Here is a 22,652-nt window from a genome sequence, read left to right as displayed (position 1 = left end):
ATAGCCGCCGAGGGGGGGAATCGGAGCAATCGGAAGTGACCGGAAGTAATCAGTGGCGAGCCGGAAGTTGAAGGGGACGGGGTTGCTATGGTTGCTGCATGGGCCTAAGAGACCCCCCCCCCCCCCCGACAAGCCAGGCTGAGGCCCCAGGTGAGTGAGGGCACCGGGGTGGGGGGGGGGAGTGTCTCCCTGGCCAGGGGGCATCGAACTGTGGAGGCTGCCCCGGCTGGACGGGAACAGAACCCAGGAGTCCTGGTCCCCCAGTCCCATGCTGTGATCCCTCGGCCACTCTCCCTTCCCAGAGCTGGGAACAGAACCCAGGAGTCCTGGCCCCCCAGTCCCATGCTGTGATCCCATCCCTCGGCCACGCTCCCTTCCCAGAGCTGGGAACAGAACCCAGGAGTCCTGGCCCCTAGTCCCATGCTGTGATCCCTCGGCCACTCTCCCTTCCCAGAGCTGGGAACAGAACCCAGGAGTCCTGGCCCCCCAGTCCCATGCTGTGATCCCTCGGCCACTCTCCCTTCCCAGAGCTGGGAACAGAACCCAGGAGTCCTGGCCCCCCAGTCCCATGCTGTGATCCCTCGGCCACTCTCCCTTCCCAGAGCTGGGAACAGAACCCAGGAGTCCTGCTCCCAGTACCACCCTATTGCTCACCTAGCCACACTACCTTCCCAAGCTAAGATCATTATAGTTCCCATAGCTGGGAACCGGAGTCGTGGCTCCCAGTTCAGTGCGATGATTACTCATCCACGCCACTGTCCAAGAGCTAGAAGTAGAACTCAGGCATCCTGACTCCGAGGCTGCACTCTGCTCTAACCATTTGGCCACACAACCCTCCCTCATATAACATTTCCTTCTGACACCAAGCCTCTCTCACTCTGGGTTCCGTTGGCTGATCAGTCACCTGGATGTCGCCGTTGGCTCAGGGTGTATCACTCCTGTCACAGTCAATTAGATTGTGTAGACCCAGCACGTATGTGAAGGTCATTTGGAGGAGGCCTCCTCCGAGCTGAAAAAGCCTATTTGCTGAGCTATCTCCTCCTGCCTTTCAGTCCTTTGTTTCCATAGCAAATTTCTTATCAACATTTCTGTTCCATTAGGCCCCCCCCATTAGGCATCTCTCCTGAAGCATCTCGTAAGGATTCTTTAGCTCCTACAGTGCTGCCCACATGACAGACATTGTTATGGCTCTTAATTTTGAAAGGAATGTAGTGCCCGACTGGCAGCCCTAGAGGTGGATCTGCAGAGCAGATACAGCGGTAGGAAAGGACAAGACAAGCTTTCCCCACAGCCCACCCTGCCCTGGAGGGATCATCACAGGGGATACTATGTGTTTAGTCTCCATGGCTCATCCAGTCCTTGGCGGGCATGCCTGCCTGCCCAGATTGCCAACAAGGGGGCTGGCTGTGATGGCAGTTTTGATATAGGCTTAGCGTCAAACCCACCAGGTTCATTTCAGGCATGAATTGGTAACAGCTTTTAGTCTCCACTGATCTAGGCCAATTCAAACAGGTGACTCGAGAGGTGAAAATCGTTGCATCCAATCAGCAAATCTCCTGCGCTTGCCTGTCTCACCTGATAAGAACTTTAATAATATAAATGCTTTTTCCCATATCCTTCTAGTATTTTAAGTTGCCGGCAAGATGACTCAGGCAGAAATTAAACTCTGTTCCCTCCTGCTGCAAGAACATTTTGGCGAGATTGTGGAAAAGATAGGGACTCATCTTATCAAGACAGGCAGCCAGCCGCTGAGAGTGATTGCCAATGACACAGGGATGTCGCTAGATCAGGTATGTCTGGAATACTCGAAGAGTTAGTCTCCTTTGGGTCACAGAGCTGACTGAACTATTATTCGCTCATTACAACTTGTCAGTCACCATTTCTGGTGCTTTTGAAGGATTCTGTTATTCTAAATGTGTTTGCAAAAGGTAAATCAGAATTTGAACATGTCTCCTTAAAACCAAATCAGTTTCTTTAATAGTACAAATTGCAATCCATGGGAGTTTTGCCATTGGCTTTAACAGAAAAGGTTCTGAGCTCTTACCTCTCCACAGAAGGGCAAAGGGAAGGAGGGTGGTCTAATTTAATTTTATAGAGGGTGGAGAGGACAAGAGATGGGGTTCTCTGAAGTTAGTGCAGCATCTGGAGAATAAGGAGGTGAGACTTACTGGCCCAAAGGGTACGTCTTCACTACCCGCCGGATCGGCGGGTAGCAATCGATCTATCGGGGATCGATTTATTGCGTCTCGTCTACACGCGATAAATCGATCCCCAAACACGCTCCCCGTTGACTCCGGACCTCCACCAGAGCGAGAGACGGAAGCGGAGTCGACAGGGGAGCCGCAGCCATCGATCCCGTGCCGTGAGGACAGGAGGTAAATCGATCTAAGATACGTCGACTTCAGCTACACTATTCACGTAGCTGAAGTTGCGTATCTTAGATCGATCCCCCCCCACCCACCCACCCCCAGTGTAGACCAGCCCAAAGTCACACAGTGAGTCAGGACTACAGTCGACATTCTCAGGCCCTGCCTCGAGTAGGAGGAGATCTTGTAGGTTTTTCCATCTCTTAGTTCTATGGTAGCCTGAGGCCCCTGGGGAATTTCAAACATCGCCCTTCCCTCTCTCACGATAAAGATGATCTGGTGAATGGCTCAGTAGCTTTATCTTAGGTTGTTAATGATCAGTGCTAATTGAGGAACCATTCCTGAGATGGAGATAAAGCACCTAAGCGGAGGGGCATTCCCTTCCTGATCCCTGAGGTGATCAGCCCTGAAGCATGATGGTTGTTTTCCCCCATATAAACTATGCTAAGTTTCCAAGTACGTGGCTCATTCCTTTCTCTGGCATGTGCAGGTTAAGAAAGCTCTCTGTGTCCTCATTCAACACAACCTGGTAACCTACCAGCTGCAGAAGCGAGGCTTTGTGGAGTACGAAGCTCCGTGCAGTCGGGTGCTGAGGATCCTCCGGTATCCGCGTTACATCTACACTGCCAAGACCCTCTACAGCGACATGGGCGAGCTGATCGTGGAGGAGCTGCTGCTGAACGGCAAAATGACCATGAGTGCTGTGGTGCGGAAGGTTGCGAACAGGCTGACGGAAACTATGGAGGGTGAGCCAAAGCGGTGTGGAGACAGCTGAGAAATAGAGCGGAAACCTTTTGCTGCAGCATCTTATCATCTGTCTGGCAAGGTTTGGGGCTGCTGGGCCGATACTTCATGCTACCAGAGTGGCTGGGTTCTGTACGCAGTGAAAGGGGATTGGATGGCTCCCAGGATCTGTGCAGAAGAAGAGGGCTCTGGACATAGAGCCTGATCCAAAGTCCATTGAAGTAAATGGGAATCGTTCCATTGACTTCAGTGGGCTTTAGGTCAAGTCCATATGGAGCATCCTCTAGGGGCTGTACAGAACACTGACACTCCCAAGCACCTCCAGGAGAGAGGTCAGTCTCATCATCCACATTGTATGGATGGGGAAACTGAGGCACGGGGAGAGGAGGGGATTGCCCAAGATCAAACAGTGAGTCACTATCAGAGCTGGGAACAGAACTGGCTCCTGTACTTGGACCATTTGACTATGATTTATTTCGATGTCTCTTTTACCCTATCTTTCTATCAGTAGACCAGTGTAGAGTCAGCATGGTAGGAAACCTGGGAATCCATTCTCTGCTCTACCACTGGCTCGCTGTATGACCTGGAGGGAGTCACTGCTCCTCATTGTGCCTCAGTTTCCCCATCTGTAAAATGGGAGTAACAACACTTACCCAAATGACAAGTGCTATGTAGATTCCAAAGAGTGTAAGTTCTGGTTTCCTGCATATTTCTCATCTCAAGGCTGAATTTTACACACATGGACTAAAAAGGAAAACACATGTATTAGTCATTGAATCTGTTTTTCCCTTACCTCTGTGTCTGTCCCTCCAACAGACTTAAGTTTGCTCTGCTCATTTAACTATTCCCATTGATTCGTAGCCTACAAAGAGGTGGAAATCTTCATGTTTCCACTGCACCTTTCTCTTAAGAGAAATGTGGGAGGCCTTAAATATCTGGGAAGAAAGATATTCCCAGATTCCCTTAGGGGGGGATAGCTCAGTGGTTTGAGCATTGGCCTGCTAAACCCAGGGTTGTGAGTTCAATCCTTGAGGGGGCCATTTAGGGATCGGGGCAAAAATCTGTCTGTGGATTGGTCTAGATGGGGTTGGACTAGATGACCTCCTGAGGTCCCTTCCAACCCTGATATTCTGTGAAAGGGAAAAACCTCAACTGGCCAGCAAGAGTCATAGTTGTTCACATATTAGCGGCTCCACTTGATTAAAAGACACCAATCCTATATAATCCAATGGGGCTTTATAGCCTCTGGGGCACAAGCTGTGTCCTCAACAAACGTTGAGTTAAACGGGGAGAGCAGCGTGAGACAGTATGGTCCAGTGACTACAGCACTCCACGGAGAGTCAGGTTTTATTCCTGATTCTGCCATTGACCTGCTGGGTGACCTTGGGCAAATCAGTGCCCCGCTCCGTGCCTCAGTTTCCTTTCCTGCCTTTTATCTGTCTTGTCTATTTAGATTGTAAGCTCCTCAGGGCAGAGATTCTCACTACATACAGTGCCTAGTGCAACGGGGCCCTGATCTCAGGTGCTGCTGGAATATAAATGACGATAATGAGAGAAGTTAAGAGGCATCAGAGACAAACTGCATTATCCGGTGAGATTTGAAATGAGATGGAGATTCAGGAATTTGCTAAGAGCTGCCAGAAAGACTCTCCTGTGGACGGTGGCAAAGAGAGGGGCTGAGAGAGGCCCCTGCTAGAGGTGGGGAGTGGAGCAGAAATATACAGGAAACGTTTCAGGTGTAGGAGAAGGTTCTTGCATCAGCAGTTGTGAGATCTGCAAAGGGACAGAGAGCAGACCCATGCTACTAGCATGGTGGGGAGAAAGGAGAAAGACAGGTTAAGATTTTTCAAGGTGACTAGTGATTTTGGGTGCCCACGTTGTGACACGTTAAAAAGACCTGCCTGGCCCATCTCAGGCCCCTTTAAGGGGTCTCTGGTTGCCACCTAGAAACTGAGGCACCCGAAATCACTCGTCACCTTTGCAGATTTGGCCCAAGGTCTGAAGTCAGCTGGAGTGAGTTGGGTGGAAGGTGATAAATGCACATCAAATACCGAGCGTTCTCTTGCACAGCCCTGCTTGTACGTCTCTTAAAGACAACGACGCAGCCTGATCCCGCGCGAGTGCAGGAGCAGCTGGAGTTTGGGATCATGATAGATTATGTTCTCCTTGGTATCCGTTTGCCCAGATGGGAAAACCATGGACTATGGCGAAGTCTCCAACACGTTTGTGCGCCTAGCGGACACGCACTTCATTCAGAGATGCCCAATGGCCCCTGAAACTACCGAGACTTCGGATGCGCCACCACCTCCTGCGCCCACTTTGGCAGTTAATGAGAAGGACATGTACGTGGTCCCCAACCTGAATCTTATAGGTGAGAGCTGTCAGAATCTCCTTGGGTTGATTGCATTTAGAATGTGGGTGGGTGGCACCAAATGCTCGGGGTGGTCTCTGTGTAATCAGCAAAGGGCTTAGGGAGCTTTCTGACCTGAGCGCAAGACTGCCGTGCTGGTATTCAGAGGAAAACCCTGTCTTTGGCCCGCAGGGAAAGGGAAAAGGAGAAGATCATTTGACGATGAAGATAACGGTGAACACAAGGCAAAAAGGCAGAAACAAGATGCAGACAGCAAAGAGGTATTGCTAACCCGCTGCTGCTCCTTGGCTTGCATTCAGGCCAGCGATGAGCTCTGCGGGACTGGAGGGCTTAGCAGTCCTTTATTCCAGTATCTGACCTTTTGGGTCAATAGCCAGTGAAGACCAGCAGGGACCACAGTGCCTACCCTAGGGGGAATGAGGCTGCTGTACAGCCTTTGTTCAAGAGGCTGTTTGGTGTGGACAGTCTGCTGTCATGCACTATGTAACCTCCCCTTGGTTCGATTCACGTTGGTCCAACTCTTCTGAGATTCTAGCCACCTGCAGCTCCCAACAAGCTCCAGGGTACAGGGCAGGTGCTGAGCACCCCTCAGAATTCGCCCTGCTGACGGTGCTCATTCCTCAGACGAGCATCTGGCTCTGCAACCAATAAACCAGCCTCAGCGTTTCCTTCTCCCTCTTCCCCGTTTCTCCTCAGCCCCCGCCTGATGACGGCATTTATTGGCAAGCCAACATCGATCGGTTCCACCAGCACTTCCGAGACCAAGCCATAGTCAGCGCCGTGGCCAACAGGATGGACCAGGTACACAGATGTAATCGGGAACTTCCTCAGCAGGGTTACTCCAGGTAGTAGGAGTGGGGAATTTGGTGATTGCAACCTTGGCAGTTACATGCTAAAAGCTTCAAGTCTCATGCTTCAAGGTACTAGCTGATGGCTGCAAGGGTCAGGAAGGAGTATTTCACCTTCTTCTGAAATATCGGGCATTGGTTGCTGCTGCAGACAGGAATTGGACCGAGGGCTTCTTCCCATCTTAATCAATGGGAGTTTTGCCCTAAATGCACCAACTGTCTGCTCCAGTATATCAAATCCTACACGCCTGTTCTCCATGCTGCTGAGCCCATGTGTTGCTCTCCCACAGCATCTTTCACTTCCTCTGCACTGGAATAGTCTTGCTGGCAGTTCAGTGGGGCATGTGACCAGCCTAAGATGAGTGGAAGGAGGCTAATGCAACCTAGATCTTACTGGAGGCTGATTTCTGAATTTGGAGCACCCCGGTTCTTGAGGGGGGAAGGGAATTCTTCTTCTTCCGTCATGTGAACAGAGATTCTGTCAAGGCCTAAAGGCTGTTTCCTTCCTTTTTAAATAGACCAGCAGTGAAATAGTGCGGACTATGCTGAGGATGAGTGAAATTACTACATCTTCCAATGCGCCTTATACGCAGCCACTGTCTTCCAATGAGGTGAGTTTCTGCAGTATTTGGGGCACTCCATAGAAATTAGACACGGATAACTGGATTTCTTTGGCTATTATTATGTATATGCGTTGTGGCAGCAGCTAGCAGCCCCTGTCCTTGACCAGGACCCTTTGGTGCAGTACAGACACAGAACAAGCTCCAGACATTGTATTATTGAATGGCACAGGAACCCAGCTGAACACTCGTTTTAGACTTCAAGGTTCGGTCATAAGCATCACCCACTCTCTCCTGTTGTTTGCATACAGCCTCAAATCCACACTGTGGAAGGGTTGTCTAGTGGTGAGAGGAGGACTCCTGGGTTTTAACTGTAAAGTTATACATCTAGGAAGAAGAAAGTAGGCCATACTTACAGGAGGGGGGACTCTCCCCTGAGAAGCCAAGACTCTGAAAAAGATTTGGAGGTCAGGGTGGATAAATGACCGTGAACTCCCAATGCAACGCTGTGGCCAAAAGGTCTAACGCGATCTTTGGCTACCTACCCCGGGGAGTCTCAAGTAGAAGTAGAGAGGTTGTTTACCTCTGTATTTGGCACTAATGTGATCTCTATTGGAATACTGTGTCCAGTTCTGGTGTTCCTACTTCAGGGAGGATGTTGCGAAATTGGCAAGAGGTCAGAGAATTGCCACAATAAGGTCTAAAGGGTGGGAAAGATGCTGTATAGTGATAAACTAAACACATTGAGCTTGAGTCTAACAAAGAGAAGATGAAGGGATAACTTGATCATGGTCACTCTATAAGCACCTACATGGGGAACAGACATTTGATAATGGTCTCTTCAATCTAGCAGACAAAGATCTAACAAGATCCAATGGCTGGAAGTTGAAGCTAGACAACTTCAGGCTGGAAATCAGGTGTAAAATGTTAACCATGAGGGTAATTCATCATTGGAACAGCTCACCAGGGGTCGTGGCAGATTCTCCATCACTGGCAGTTTTTAAATCAAGACTGGGTGTTTTTCTAAATGATCTGCTGTAGTTCAAAGAGGCATTATTTCAGGAATTTCTGTGCCGCGTTATACGGAGGTCAGACTAGAGGATCACAGTGACTTCTTTTGGCCTTGGAATCTATGAATTTATGACTGGCTCTGCTACTGACTCACTGTGTGACCTCAGGCAAGTTTACCTCTCTGTGCCGCAACTTCTCCTTCTGTAAAATGGAGATTAAAATGCTTACCTTGGAGCAGGGCTCTGAGGATCAATGAGCACATGTTTGTACAGCACTCTGATATCCAAATGAATTAAGTACTGTTTATTTTTATCATCTTAAATGCGAATAGCACGTATGTTCTGGGTGTTCTTTTATCCCACAGATATTCAGATCTCTTCCAGCAGGATACAACATTGTGAAACAAATTCTGGATCAGTATCTCACTCTGCTAGCCGATGACCTGGTAAGAGATGCATTATGTATAATTTGGTTTTGAACGGGGTTTAGTCCAGTTCTGATTTAGGGCCCCAATCATGCAGTCCTCTCCACGTGAGTGGACCCCATTAAAGTGAGTGGTATCTGCATAAGCAAAGCTGTTCACCTACTTATGTGTTGGTAGGATCAGGGCTTTGGTTTCTTCACTTCACTCAGCGTGGACAGTGAAAACAGGCACTAGTCAGTTTTACCTTCTGTTTCTAGTCCGTTTCATCTTGGAGTTCTCCTGCCCTAGGTCAGAATGACTGCAGCTGGGAGGAGGAAGGTTTAAATGCAAAAGAAAAACAGTTTCCCATTAACATTTAAACATCACGAGAATGTTACTATTAACATTGGGCTTTGGAAACATCCTCTAACCATTAAGGTTGGGGAATGTTAAGAAACTTACATTCTGTTCCAAATGGTATTCAATTTGTATCAGAATTATAATAGTCTTTGTTTACATTTAACCCTTTTATTTCCTTGTAGCTGGAGTTTGTTGGTAAATCCGGGGACAGTGGGGGCGGCATGTATGTCATCAGTATCCTTTACTGAGAAATCTACTATGGGCAGTTTACTGCTGGTCACGGGGCTTACCGAGCATGGTGCGATCCCTGGTCATTCATGTGTGGTACCTTGACACACACGGCTCAGATCTCCACAAGGCCCTTGCGACTTTGGCAACAGCAACTCTGGAATCCATTGTACAGGAGAGGTAAAGCAACTGCTCGAATGCAGCTTGTTAGCCCCCTTGTTTCTCTGCCCAAGGCATAGATATGAGAGAGACAAAGTGGGTGAGGCAATACCAATGTTTGCTGGTCCAATAAAAGAGATTACGTCACCCACCTGATCTGTCCATATCCCACACAGCTTCAACAGTCCTCCAACAGCAGACCTGCACCTTTATCACCCACAATCTCCATCCTTTCATTGAAGAGGGAGGAAGGAAGGAGCCAATCCTGAGAGGTGCTAAGCTCCCTCCCAACTCCCATCAGTTTTAGTGACTGATATATCTCAGGATCAGGCCCCACATTAGCCAGCTGTATGTTGAAAGTATTCGTGGTTTCAAGGCTTCCTGGGTAGTACCAAATAGGAAAGTGACATTAGTTGTGATGAGATTCTCCAGTCTCTGCTGGGCAGCCTGCTCCCTCTTTAGCTAGCCTGGATGTCATGAACTAGGGAAATGAACATTGCTGAGTGAAGATTTAGTGACATCTGCATGATTAACTCTCAGACGCATACCATTTTCATGCATTTCTAAAGCATCAGTTACTGGTCCAGAGACCGGGTACTGGACTCAAAGCACCCAGTGGTCTGATCTGGTTTGGGCCTGTAGCTCTGAAGTCAGGATTTCATTCCATCTCCAACACACACAAGGTGCTTTTTCTCCTTTGCAGGGTTAATGTAGGAACCGTCTCAATTCTCTGATGCCCCTGTGCAGCGGGTCTAGGTTTTGATGTTGTGTGTCTTCCCCAAAGTTGTGTGTTAGTTGGTTTGTTCCTCCCCCATCTAGATTTGGTTCCCGTTGTGCAAGGATCTTCCGGCTGCTTCTGCGGAAGAAGCATTTGGAACAGAAACAAGTGGAAGATTTTGCCATGATTCCCGCCAAGGAGGCAAAGGACATGCTGTATAAAATGCTGTCTGAGAACTTTGTGTCCTTACAGGTGAGAGTTCCTATTCACGCTGTCACCCAGAGGTTAGCAGAGTGTGTCACAAACAGGGCATACAGGACATAGAGATGAATGCAGATGAAGGAAGGTGGTTAGAGCAGGGGACTGGGAATCCTGGGTTGCATCCCCATCAGAGCAGGGGGCTGGGAGTCAGAATTCTTGGCTTCCATTCTGAGCTGTGGGGTGGGAGCGTGGTCTTGTGGTTAGAGCAGTGGGGTGGGATCTTAGTTTCCATTCCCAATTCTGGGAGGGAGTGTTGCTTAGCATCAGAACAAAGGAATCAGAACTCCTAGGTCATTCATCTCTCTCTGCCTCCGTTTTCATAGACCTGGACAATGGATCCAGTGTTATCCTGTCTCCCAGGGGAGTGGAAAGCTGATTTCATTAATATCTGTCAAGTGTTTTGTGATCTCAGTTGCTCTCCCCTAGCTGTCGGGTCCCCCAGCTAGCCCCTGGTTTGCTAACGAATAATAGTAACGGGAAATATGTGTCACTGGACAGTTTCCGAGCACTGGTCCTTAGGCTGCCACCAGCAAGTGCCCTTCCCTGCAATTTGCAGCTGAGGGAGCCGAGGCCGGGAAAGGTGCAATGACTTTCCCAGGATCACATGGTGAATTATTGGTGGAGCCGTGGTAGGGATGTAAGCGGTCAGGGTCACACCACTAGCCCACACGCCCTCTCTCTCTTTGCAAAGAATGACGATCGCTGGGTCCCTGGGGGAAGCTAGAAAGGCATACGCAGAGAGAACAGACAGATACCTTCTCCCTGGAGGGCTGTGACACACACGTTACAACCTTCCTTCCTTCCTGCCCGCAAACAGGAGATTCCAAAGACTCCCGACCACGCCCCCTCCAGGACGTTCTATCTGTACACAGTGAACACGCTGTCCTCTGCGCGGATGCTGTTGCACCGGTGTTATAAGGTACCCGATGATTCCCTGGCCATCCTCCTGACACTGTGTTCTTCGCACCCCTTGTACTCCTTTGGTTTATTCCCTCTCTCTGATTCCGCGTCACCACAACAACAGTTGGGTTGTCGGGGACCCGGCAACATGGACAGAAACATTCCCAGGTGCAGAGTCACTGAGCCCCTTTCATTCCATAGCGATTTACCGACGGACGGGAAAAGTGACACGGGGCTCACTCAGCCACTGAAATGCAGCCCCCTTGATTGGGTTGACGGCGCGCAGCTGCCCTGCACAGGCGCTGAGGAGAGGGAATGGAAAGTCCAGCCTTCCATTGAACCGGCAGAGAGAACTGTAGGGAGGCAGAATGTCACTCGGCACATTCACACCTGGCCAGGAGGCTGGTGATGGTAGTGCCCTGGCGACTGGAAAAAGCACAATGGGCTCTTTACTGACCACAGAGAGCGGATCCGTGTTACATCTCGGTTGACGGAGGCAACCGCTCGCAGCACAGTGCCCCCTGCTGCTGTGCTTGGGCATCGCGTCCAGGGCCAGTTTGAGGGAGGCATGCTGGCACCACTCCCTGCTCTGTCTAGGTTTGCCTTGAAGGGCTGTCATCCGAGCACAGACCTAGCCTGACCCTGCTTAGCTTATGAGAGGGGCTCAGAGCACACGGCTACATTTCCCACACCATGGTAGAGGCTCATGCTCGGGGTGGGTGATAAACCCTCTCAGACGCATGTGTGATCTTTAACGCCATCCTCAGCAATTGTGCATGAAGGTAACTCGGATTTCCACACCAGGCCCTGTAAATGGCACAAGAATTATCTGCAGAGAGACCAGAGCCGGAGCAGGGAGCAGATGCATAAAACCCATCCCCCGCCCCGATTCTGCCCGTCTTTGCGGCTCATGGGGCAGAGGACCTCTCTGCAGGCTTGGGGGGAGCCGGTTTTGGGGCCCAGTATTCCCGCCCACACTCCCCCCCACCCCCTTTGGCTGAGCATACAATCATATGGCGCTGTTTCTTTTGTATCCCTCCCCCAAACCCTGCTTCTTGTTTCTCTCTTTCCTTTCCCTAGAGCGTGGCCAACCTGATTGAAAGGCGACAGTACGAAACCAAGGAGAACAAGTGAGTCGCGCTAAGCAGGCCGAAAGCTCCTGGGCCAAGTCATCACACTGGGGTCAAATAGCTTAGGCCTCTGACGTGGGCTTCGTAACGAGGGGCTTACCAATGGGAAATGTCGTCAAGCTGGGGCTTAGCTGGGACCCGGCTGCTAGGGCACTTGGGCCCAGATCCTCAAAGGGAGTTGGGCGCCTAGCTACCATTGGGAGTTAGAAGCCTAAATAACTTGGAGCAACTGGGTCTTGGTGCCCAATAAGTGTCAAAGATAGACAGACGGATGGCAATGAAGACTGTTTTGCAGGGAGGGACGGTTAAGGAGGAATATCATCCATGCTGGGATGGTCATCCTGGAGTGCGCACACACACGCGCACGCACACCCACCCCTCTGCATCAGCCAGTGCTTGAGCCAATGTGGTTCACTCCGGCTTTGTAATAGTGGGACGTGTCCTGCGTGCAAGGATCTGCAGGGGGGGGTTCGCCCCTCTGGGGAGCTGCGTCAGTACAAACGGCTCCTGCCGAGACAGGCCCTGGCGCGTCTGGCACAGCCACGGGCATTGCTGGTGCACATGACGCTTTGCAAATGCAGCCCCTACCCCCAGAGTTCGCAGGGTAGGAGGGGGAAGAGGAATAAAGACAAGCCCCGGGGTAATGGGCGAGGGGAGGGCCAAGGAGGAGACGTTATTGATGAGGACAGTGTGTGGGGAGGCAGACACGTGGATTTGAAGGCAGGAGGGAACCTGCCTGGATCCGAGATTGGATCTGGCCCCTTGTGAGTAACTCAGTCGGCCCAAACCTGAGTGATGGGAACGGGCTTCAGCGTCTCACTGGCACTCAAGTGCACGCTGTCTGCCTCGCCCCCAGGCGCTTGCTGGAGAAGTCTCAGCGGGTGGAGGCCATCCTAGCGTCCATGCAGGCCACGGGCGCCGAGGAGGTGCAGCTGCAGGAGATCGAGGAGATGATCACAGCCCCAGAGCGCCAGCAGCTGGAGAACCTCAAACGCAACGTCAACAAGTGAGCGGAGCCGTGGCGAGGGTTGGGCCGGCTGGTCTAGGGGATGGGGAATCAGGATTCGTGCGAGCTAGACCTGGCTTTGGGAGTGTGGGTCTAATCAGAGCAGGGTGGGGGCTGGGAAGCAGGACTCCTGTTCTATTCTTGGGCAAGTTGCATTCTCCATATTAACAGGGACAACGCTACTTCCCCTCCGCCCGCATGACTGTTCGTAAATAGCTTTGCACTGCTCACCTGGGAGACTCCCGCTAAGCACAAGGCGGCCCCGACGCGCTGCTCTGCCTGTGACGCTCTCCCTCCCCTTGTCCTTAAAATCACAGGATCGACGCCAGCGAGAATCAAGTCGACGAAACCATCTTTGTGCTGGAGTCGTACGTCGAGAGCACCGTGAAGAAGCCGTGAGGACGCCCCCTGCTGGCAGACTGCATCCCTTTCACCACGCCAGTCACGGCACTCTGGGTGGAACTGTCTGCTTCCTGCGTGGGGGGAAGTTTTCAGACAGCTGTTCTGAGTTTTTATTTATTTTTACTGTATGTTTAACATTGATTGGAGGCGAAATAAAACGCTGACGGCGCTGATTAGCTTCGTAGGGGGTTGTTGGAGGTGGGGTGGTACAAAAGCCGTGATTGCTCAGGCCTGAGAACCTCACCCAGGAAGCTCTGGGGCTGGTGAAAGATGCCAGCTGGACAATTTAGGAGATTACAGTCTGGGCACGGGCAATGCCAACTCCCCATACACACTGCCAGGCCAGCGTTTGGTCTCCATAACCCATTCAGTCCGTGACCTCTCTGCTGAGAGTGTCACCCTGTGGCCAGCTGCCGGGATGTTCCGCTGAGTCTGAAGGGCAGGGGTCCTTGCAACACCTCTCCGCTGAATCTCCTATGTCTGGAATTGACCGTGAAAAGCCCAGCCTGGGGACCACAACCTGGGCCTGGTCTGCACCAGGATTTCACAGCACGATCGCGGTCTCCGTGTAAACGCACCTGATGCTTGCAGTGCAGACAGCGATGGTGGAAGATAGCAGGAGGCTAAGTCAGAGTATAGTGGAAATCTAGTCATGACCCGGTGCCCGCTGAACACATCAGACAGCACACTGGCCCGGCGTGTTTTTATTACCCGCTAGGTTCATCTCTCTCTAGTGCATCTATTTCACTATCCTCTAGTGCAGTGGTTCTTGACCTTTTTTCATTGGTGGACCCCTAAAAAAATTTCAAGTGGAGGGGTGGACCCCTTTGGAAATCTTAGCCATCATCTGCGGCCCCCCAGGTTGAAAACCACTGTTCTATGGTAACAACCTTTCAGGGACCCCTTAGACATAGTCTGTGGACCACAGGTTGAGCACCACTGCTCTAGTGGAAGGAACAGGAGATCTGCCCCTGGGTGAGATCACGTCTGCCCTCCAGTGGCTGCAGCTAGAGGCAAGAAGCCCTAAGGTTTCACCCATCACTGCTAGCAGGAGTAATAATCTCCAGGCTGGAGACTTTTATGAACCAAGAAACTAGGAGACACTTTCCTCTTGCTCAACCTTCCGAGCCAGCATCCCTGGTTTTACAGCCCCTCTCGTGGGCAGGTGGCCGGGGCCGCCATCAGCGGCGAGGCCCTAGGTAGGAAGGTGTGATGGGAGCAGCAGGAGCTTAGACTTAGCTGGGGGCTCGCTCGCTGGGGCAGGGCCTGGCTGTTTGTTCTGTGTCTGTACAGCGCCTGGCGCCGTGGGGTCCTGGTCCAGTGGAGGGTCTCGACCGCGTCCACATGGCAACACCCCCAGCTCCTTGGGACGCTGGGTTCCGCCCCAGCCAGGGGCCGTGCTGCTGGGAACGGGGGTGGGGGGATCCCCGCTTGTCCTGCAGCGGCTGAGCCGGTGGCCCGGCGAGCAGCCAGCAGGGGCGCTCCTCTCCGCGGCCTGCAGCCGCCTCGGCTCCCGGGTTTCCGGCGCTCGCCGCAAGTCGCCGAGCCGGGCCCCCGCTCCCCCGGCGCCGCGCCCATGGAGAGCCTGGCGCGGGGGCTGGTGCGGCTGGCCAAGGGCAGCGCCCGGCCCGAGCGCGCCGGGTTCCTGCAGGTGCGGGGCGGGGGGGTACGTGCAGCGAGGGGTTGTGGGGGCTGGGTGTGCAAGGGGGTGGGGGGGCACTGGGCTGGGTGTGCAATAGGTGGGGTGGAGGGTGGGGGGGCTGAGTGTGCAGGGGGATGGGCTGGGTGTGTGGGGGACTCGGTCTGCAGCGGGGGCTGGGGGGAGAGCTGGGTGTGCAAGGGGTGGGGGATGGGATGGGTGGTTAGGGGGAGGGCTGGGTGTGCAGGGGGTGTGTGGGGATGGGGTCGGTGTGCATGGGGCTTAGGGGGAGGGGTGGGTGTGCAAGGGGATGGGCTGGGTGTGCAGGAGGTGGTGTGGGGGGGCTGAGTGTGCAGGGGGATGGGATGGGTGTGTAGGGGATGCGGTATGCAGGGGGGGTTAGGGGGAGGGCTGGGTGTGCGGGGTTGTGTGGGGATGGGATGGGTGTGCAGGGAGGTTAGGGGGAGGGCTGGGTGTGCATAGGGATGGGGTGGGTGTGCATGGGGCTTAGGGGGAGGGGTGGATGTGCAAGGGGATGGGCTGGGTGTGCAGGAGGTGGGGGGGCCTCAGTGGGAGGGCTGGGTGTGCAAGGGGGTGGTTTGGGTTAGTGACAGAGCCAGAAATAGAACCCAGGAGTCCTGGCTCCCAGGCCCCTGCTCTAACCACTAATCTGGACCCAGCGACCCCTTTGCGCTCTATCCTCCATGAGGATGGGCTTTCTCCGGCAGCCGCCTCTCGCTCCGTTAACCTCTCGTCCCTGCAGGGGCAGGCCGAAGCTGAGGGAGGCGCCGAGCAGGTGTTCGGGCCGTGGGCACTGTGCTCCGATGGGGACGGCCCGGTCTGTTTCCTGGGCCGAGTCTAGTGGATGGGCCACCTGCTGCCGTCCGTAGTCCTGGGCTCTAGCCTCAGCTCTGGGCGAGGACGTGATCTAGTGGCTAGAGCAGGGGATCGGTCTCTCCGACTCCTGGCCTCTAGTCTCCACCTGGCCCCTGAGATGGCTGAGTCCCGTCTCCCCTCCGGAGCGGGGAGGATCCTGCCCGAGCTGCTGGGCTCTGTTGCCTACGGGTAATGTGTATAAAGGGCTGGGAGCCCCCCATGGAGCGTGGCGAGAAGACGGGGCCCGTGATTTCCCCGCTCTCTCTCTCACAGAGCATCACCGGGCACTTCTGTGCGTCCCACGAGGACGAGGCGATGGTCAGCTGCGGCTTGGACCAAAATCAATTTGTCATTTCCGACAGCGAGTTCCCTGGCTCCACCCGGATCCTTCTAAAGGTCAGGACGTTGCGGGGGACGTCTGCAGCGGGGGGGAGGCACTTGTATCTAAACCGACGGGCTTGAGGGGAGTGAGCTTGAGTGGCTAGAGCAGGGGATTAGGCGTCAGGACGCCTGGGTCCCCCACTCCTCTCTGGGAGGTAGTGTGTTCTAGGAGTTAGAGCTGAACGCCGGCTGTCAGGACTCCTGGGTTCTATTTCCGGCTCTGTCACTGACTTGCTGCAAGGCCTTGGGCAAGCATTTGTGCCTCAGTTTCTCCACCTGCAAGCTGAGAACAGTCGGGTAATATCTGTAAAATCCTCAGCGCTCCCCGGCTGGTCAGTGCCGTGTAACTTACTAACGGACAAGAGCCCATGGCGTTTTCTGGGAGGAGGAAGGGGCTTAGCCCAGGGTCCTTGCCAAGGGAAGTCAAGCTGGTTCTGAGCTCCGAGGCTCCATGTGGAACACGACTGGGTATGTGATATTGGCTGCAGTGTGTCTAGTGACTGCCTGCATCAGCCGCGGATCCTGTCTGCTCCTCACGCTCTTTGCATAGTGAGAAGAGTTGGCCCAAAATGACCCCTCTGCTGTGTTAAGCCCCAGAGGTGGCTGCATGTCACAGCTGCTGCGCGTAGATACTTGGTGAAGCGTTTTGGGATGAAAGGTCCGACGGGCCTGATCCGGGAAGCCGTGGTCTCTTGCCGTGACTCCGGCTGAGGCCTGGTGTGACTGTTACCAAACACTCTCTCCTTTTCCTTCCCCAGAGACCGTCCTTTTGTCCCATCAAGCACCTGGAGGAGAGGCAGGCTGCCGCGCTGCCAGAGGCGCTCCGAGGCCGCGGGGTGGACGTGGGGGTGGCCGTCGTCCTGCAGTCCGTCGACAGGAGAGTCTTGCTCACGCGAAGGGCCAAGAATCTCAGCATCTTCCCCAACATCTGGGTGCCCCCCGGTGAGAGGACGCGGACGAGGCTGGCTTAGAAATGGGCACTGCGGTGGGGACCTGGTGATGCGTCTAGCTGGGGTTTCCTGTCCATTGTCTGCCTGGCCCAATTAGGGGGGGGGTTCTGTGGTCATTGGAAGGGGAAGAGGGTTGTTTAGAGGGAAGAGTCGGAGACTGGGAACTGAGCCTCTGAAGTCGTATTCCCAGGTCGAGGAAAGGAGTGCGGGCTAGTGGTTAGAGAGTGATTGGGAGGCAGGACTCCTGGGTTCCATTCTCTGACTTTGTCATGTGACCTTTGCCAAGTCAATTTCCCTCTCTTGGCCTCCCTCCCCTTCCCGCCCCGCGGTCCTTACCTACTGCACCGGGGTGTAACTCACTAGCCTGGTCGAGATCCTGCGGTGACAGGCGCTAGGGCTGTGCAGAGAATTAACCAGCAGGGAGCTGGAAGGAAATGAAACTGCCCAGTGCTTTGTTAAACCAGCCCGGTAGGGGGAGAAAATGCTGCTGCCGGGAGATTGGCCGCTGCTGGGGGCCCCTGCCGTGGCTGGAGTGTTTCTTCTGCTACGGTTGTGTGTTATCCGTGCCAGCCAGGAGGCCAGTCATGGACCAGGTTCCCATGGTGCAAAGTGCTGTACAGACCCCGGAACAAAGACAGTCCCTGCCCTCCCCCTCCAATCCACCATGGGCTGTGAGACCACCGTGGTCCAGAAGCAACAGCCGCTGGGAGCATCTCCATTGCCTCCAGGGGGCGCTGGACCTGCTCACTGTGCCACTGACCCCTCCCGATTCTCTCCCCTTGCAGGTGGGCACATGGAGCCGGACGAACAGGTACCTCCTCGACCCGCCCTGCGGATGCCATCGGGGTTGGTTTGAATGGGCGAGTGGTGCTGGGGCAGGTGGGGAGCAGGGGGGAGTTTGAGCCCCAGGGGCGAGAGGGATGGGAGGTGAATAAGGGGGGGGGGATAGCAATTGCAGAGGGGTCTCTGTGCCTATTTGGGGAAGGGAATGGGGGGAATAAAGCTGAGCGTAGTGTAATTTTCCCTGGGATTTTTCAAAGGGGAACGGGGGTAGGGGCTGCTTAGAGCCAGGGACGGCATCAGAGCTTCTGGGTTCTCGGTCTGACTCTGCCACGTAGCTGCTGCATGGGCTTGGACGAGTCACTTCCCCTCTTGGTGCCTCAGTTTCCCTGTCGGTGGGGGTGCCAGCTTAGCATGCAGAGGCTGGTGAAGCTCTTGAGTGCTGTGGCTAAGGGGCGCTGTTGCGGCGCAGCCTGGTACCAGGCGAACGTGGGACGCAGGCAGGCGGCGCCGGGCCGGCTCTCACCTCACTGTCCCTTGACCGTAGTTGCTGGAGGCGGGCCTGCGGGAGCTGCAGGAGGAGACAGGCTTGCGGCTGGAGCCGGGCGGGTTCTCCTGGAGGATGCTGGGCCTGTGGGAGGTAACGCCCCACTCTCCTGACCTGGGTCACGTGGAACCGCTCGGCCCGCGCCAGGTTCCGGAGAGGCACAAATCTGGGATCGTCCATGCTCAAAGCACCTCCTGGGGGGGGCTAAGGGACCATGTCCGGCAACCAGCAGCAGTAGCTGACTCAAGCCTCTCCTGGGGACCAGCCCATAGGGGGCGATAGCTTCCCACCCTCCCCTAGCGCCAGCCACAGACGCAGCCGTAACCTGCTGCAACGAAAGGGATAGGGGATGAGCGCCCCCTCCTGAATCACCAGCACTCCCTGCAGTGGCTTCCACTGACCCACCCCGTCCCAGGGGTTGGGAGGAGGTATTGCTGGGTTCAAGAGAGTGAGATAAGTCCCCCATCGATGGCTATTATTAGCCAGGGTGGCCAGGGACACAGCCCCATCCTCTGGGTGTCCCTAAACCTCTGACTGCCACAAGCTGGGACTGGATCACTCACTAATTGCCCAGTTCTGTTCATTCCCCGTGAAGCACCTGGCACTGACCCCTGGGCTAGATGGACCATTGACCTGACCCAGCATGGCCGGTCTGATGGGTATTGCTGGAGAAGGAAGCTGAGGGCTCAAACGTTCTTGGCCATTTAAGACACTTGTTCCCTCCTCCCCCCCCCACCCCCGCCAAAAGTCAGGGTGTCAGCCCTGCTCTCTTGCCCCAACTGCTCGGGTAGTGTTGCTAACAGCTGCAGCACCCTACCCCAGAGGCAGCTGCATTTCCCTGATGGCGTGAGCAGCTGTTTCCATTGCTAGAGGCCTTCAGGCTGAGGAATTCAGGATCCAGCCCTCGGTTTCTGCCTCTGGGGCGGGCATTCGGGGCTGCCTATTCCTAGCTCCTTGTTCTCCGTCTGCACAGTCCGTGTACCCGCCCATGCTGAGCAGAGGGCCGCCGAGGCGGCACCATGTTGTCGCGTACCTGTTGCTTCTTTCCACCGAGAGCCACCAGCAGCTACAGGTGAGCGCCCCCGAGAGCGTTGGGGGGGACAGTCTAAGGCAGCTGCAGGGGAGCATTGCTGGGGGTGACTAGCGACCCCTGAGGGAGGGGACTGCTCAGCCCGGGAGAAGATGGTCAGGAGAGATGAGGCAGAGAATTGTTCTTACGTGCCCTGATGTACGTCCGTTGCCTGGGCTTGCTGTCCCCAGCATCTTGAAGGCAGCCTTAGGGGTGGCTGGCAGTACAGATTTAGTACATACAGCGCCACAAGCACTGGGCCTCAGCCCTGGGCGCGAGGGACCCTTCGAGGAATTCAGCCTCCACTGCCTGTTCAGACCTTGGCTTCTCTGCTGGTACCGGACTGAGATGACCAGCGCCCGCCCCTTAGGTTGGACAGTGATTCCAAGCTGGCTTAGAGGCCTATCTCCCAGCCCTTTGCCCGATTGGTGGTCAGCTGTGGTGACTCCAAGCCCCAGAGAGCTCTGAGCCCCTGCTCCCGGCACTCAGAGCCATGTGTTGGATTTCAGACGAGGATCAAGGCGGACGAGAGCGAGGTGAGCGCCTACGCCTGGCTGGAACCCCATGTTCTGGAGTGTATCGCGGCGGTCGAGGACGGAGCAGAGAACACGGGACACGTGCCCAACAACCTCCCCCCAACCATCAAGTAAGGAGAGTGATTTGCCAACCCAGCCTGGCCTGTTTTCCTCTAAGAAGGGGGGGGGAATGATGATCTTCCCTTGGAGAGGCAGGACTCTGCTCCCTTGCCTCTGAAATGCAGCCAGGTCTGGGGAGGAGCATTGCAGCTTCCCAATGGGAAGTGGAAATGACTCTCCGGAGGGCAGAATGGAAGTGGCTAGGTTGGGATTTGACCACCGGACACGGGGTTAACACGCCTGGGAGGAAATGTTCTTTATTGGCCCCCACACTGGGTGTCTCTGAACACCAGCAGCTCTTCTGCCCCCGTGCTGGACCGCTGCTGAGGGAGGCGTGTCCCACGCCCCAAAACTTCCCCTCAGCTTCTCTCATCTGTTCACCCAGGGCTAGATGGTCCTCCAGGCCAGGGAGCCACAGCTCCTACTGCCGTCAGCACCTGCCCTGCTGGGTGGGGACAAGCGGGGGGTGGGCTTTACAGGTTCCAGGTACCGCCCCCCAGTAGGGGCAGGGGCCCTGGCTCCAGCGCAGTCATGGAGGGGAGGGTGGGGGTGAAAGCTGCCCTGTATGTAACTCACACTAGAGCCTTGCCTGCAATTAAAGCTGGGGGGGGGGGGGGAGCCGCAGCCTGCCTTCCCCACTGCTCTAGGGGGAGCATTGCTCGGGGCGGATTAGCTGCCCATACAGTTCTGAACCCTCGCTGGGCATTCCGGGGCATTTTGTGCATCAGGCCTGCGCAGTGTTCTCCCTCCCTCATCGGCGTGACTGAGTAACGTCCATTACCATCTACCCAGAGCCATGGAGCTGAGCGGGGGCTTGGCCTGGCCCACAGAACTTCCTACCGCCACCTTCCTGAACACAGCACCTGCAGCGGGGGAAGATGTGGAACGGGTCAGCACCGGGACCAGGTTTGCCCTTCAGCTCTGGCTAGACACCTTAGCCGTGCGAGACAAGTGAGCAACGAAATCCCAGGCCCCGGCCTCCCCACAGGGCAGACAGCTGGGGAGTGGAGCGGCCGGCGAAGGAGGTCGGCTCCGTCACCACCTCCTGCCCTCGGACCTGGTTTTACCAAGCACGGCTGCCGAGGCCTGCCAAGAACGAAGTTCCTGCTAGGGCTTGGAGCGGTGAGAAGGAAGGGAAGACGGGGAGTGGGGTCGCTCTCTGGCCCTCCCTCCTATGAAGGAAGCAATGGACAGGAAGGAAAGGCAAGTCCTGAATGGACTAGGTGGGAGTGCCAGCATTAAGCCCAAACCCCGGCTGCCTAGGACAGGGGGGAGTCGTTCACTGTCTTGGAAACCAGAGCGTGGAGAGACATGTCAAGTAACATTAGAATAACCGCCCCTGCCCAAGCCATCCAAGTGTCTTGCTTAGCCAAAGGGTGCACTGAAGAGACAGCGTGTGTCAGTGGTTTGAGCTCAGGACTGCAAGCTAGGAACTTGTGTTCCAATTCCACCTTCCACTGACTACTTCATGGCTCTGCCTCAGTTTCCTCTTGTGGAAAATGGGGCTAACGCACCCTTCTCCCCAGGTCCCAGCTGCTCAAATCCAGCTTGAACAGAGGCTTCTGCTCCACCAGTAACTGACACCGGCACAGTGGGGGGCTGTTTTGAACTTTATTATCTAAAAGGTAGTTTGCATATAATACAAAGTGTTGCAAATAATAAACAGCTGGATATCAAACGGACAGAATAAATAAACCAGAGAAAGTGGCTAGCTGCTTTTTAAAGGTGTCTAGATCATGTTTACCGTGTGAGAGAGCTTATAAAACACTAAGGGACTTCAGACAGTATCAAAACCCCAAGATGCTCCTTTACCCCCCAACCCCTCCCCCACACCCTCTACACAAACAACTTGTATGTACAAAACTTGAAAACAGCCAGCGCTCCCTGTAAAGGCGTAATACCTTAATGTCGGTCTCAGCTTCTAGCTACCTCAACCACCACCTGTAGGTAACATTGAAAGTACCTGCCTCTCAAAGGGTACAGTGGAGCCACTATATTGTCATGTGAGTTGATCAGCCTGTGACTGGCCCTGGAGGAGACAGTACAAAGGACAGATGGGTAGGGTTACAAATGTGTATAGAAATCTGCCTTTACTGGGAGCTGGTCTGTCCATCCCCCCTCCCCCCAACATCAGAACTTTAAAAACCCACAAACAATTATGTTCCCACTGAAATGTACACAGTACATTTGTTCTGGTCCTAAGTCCCTTTTCAGCTTGGTGCTGGGAAGATGAGCAGAGAGAAAAGGGTTTGCAAAAGTCCAGTAATCTCTCAAAGCACCATTTTTCCAAAAAGCAAATCCTCTACCT

At 54.3% G+C, this 22,652-nt stretch overlaps 2 protein-coding genes across 2 annotated transcripts; both read left to right on the top strand.

Annotated features, from left to right (window-relative positions):
- Positions 1–60: 60 nt before the first annotated feature.
- POLR3C (RNA polymerase III subunit C) lies at positions 61–13,640 on the top strand. The gene is made up of 15 exons (XM_065420238.1): positions 61–150; positions 1,624–1,790; positions 2,857–3,112; positions 5,296–5,481; positions 5,653–5,741; positions 6,178–6,282; positions 6,848–6,940; positions 8,265–8,345; positions 8,846–8,897; positions 9,011–9,071; positions 9,870–10,020; positions 10,847–10,948; positions 12,010–12,059; positions 12,916–13,065; positions 13,383–13,640. Exons 2-15 carry the CDS (start codon positions 1,644–1,646, stop codon positions 13,462–13,464), a joined length of 1,605 nt encoding a protein of 534 aa, XP_065276310.1. The 5' UTR covers positions 61–150; positions 1,624–1,643; the 3' UTR covers positions 13,465–13,640.
- A 1,403-nt stretch (positions 13,641–15,043) lies between these two features.
- NUDT17 (nudix hydrolase 17) lies at positions 15,044–22,070 on the top strand. Its single transcript, XM_065420244.1, has 8 exons — positions 15,044–15,118; positions 16,256–16,378; positions 17,122–17,305; positions 18,099–18,124; positions 18,641–18,733; positions 19,614–19,712; positions 20,219–20,355; positions 21,137–22,070. The coding sequence occupies exons 1-8, from the start codon at positions 15,044–15,046 to the stop codon at positions 21,297–21,299; spliced, it is 900 nt and encodes a 299-aa protein (XP_065276316.1). The 3' UTR covers positions 21,300–22,070.
- The last annotated feature ends 582 nt before the right edge of the window (positions 22,071–22,652 follow it).

This window comes from Emys orbicularis, chromosome 20, assembly GCF_028017835.1.
Source record: "Emys orbicularis isolate rEmyOrb1 chromosome 20, rEmyOrb1.hap1, whole genome shotgun sequence".
Classification (NCBI taxonomy): Eukaryota; Metazoa; Chordata; order Testudines; family Emydidae; genus Emys; species Emys orbicularis.
This window is presented reverse-complemented; position numbering and strand designations above follow the sequence as displayed.

Excerpts from the sequence above, each read along its gene's own strand:
- POLR3C (XM_065420238.1), top strand. The coding sequence starts at position 1,644 with ATGACTCAGGCAGAAATTAAACTCTGTTCCCTCCTGCTGCAAGAACAT. Across the intron at positions 3,113-5,295 it reads GCTGACGGAAACTATGGAGG|ATGGGAAAACCATGGACTAT; the intron begins GTGAGCCAAAGC and ends CCGTTTGCCCAG. Across the intron at positions 5,482-5,652 it reads CCCCAACCTGAATCTTATAG|GGAAAGGGAAAAGGAGAAGA; the intron begins GTGAGAGCTGTC and ends TTTGGCCCGCAG.
- NUDT17 (XM_065420244.1), top strand. The coding sequence starts at position 15,044 with ATGGAGAGCCTGGCGCGGGGGCTGGTGCGGCTGGCCAAGGGCAGCGCC. Across the intron at positions 15,119-16,255 it reads AGCGCGCCGGGTTCCTGCAG|AGCATCACCGGGCACTTCTG; the intron begins GTGCGGGGCGGG and ends TCTCTCTCACAG. Across the intron at positions 16,379-17,121 it reads CCACCCGGATCCTTCTAAAG|AGACCGTCCTTTTGTCCCAT; the intron begins GTCAGGACGTTG and ends TTCCTTCCCCAG.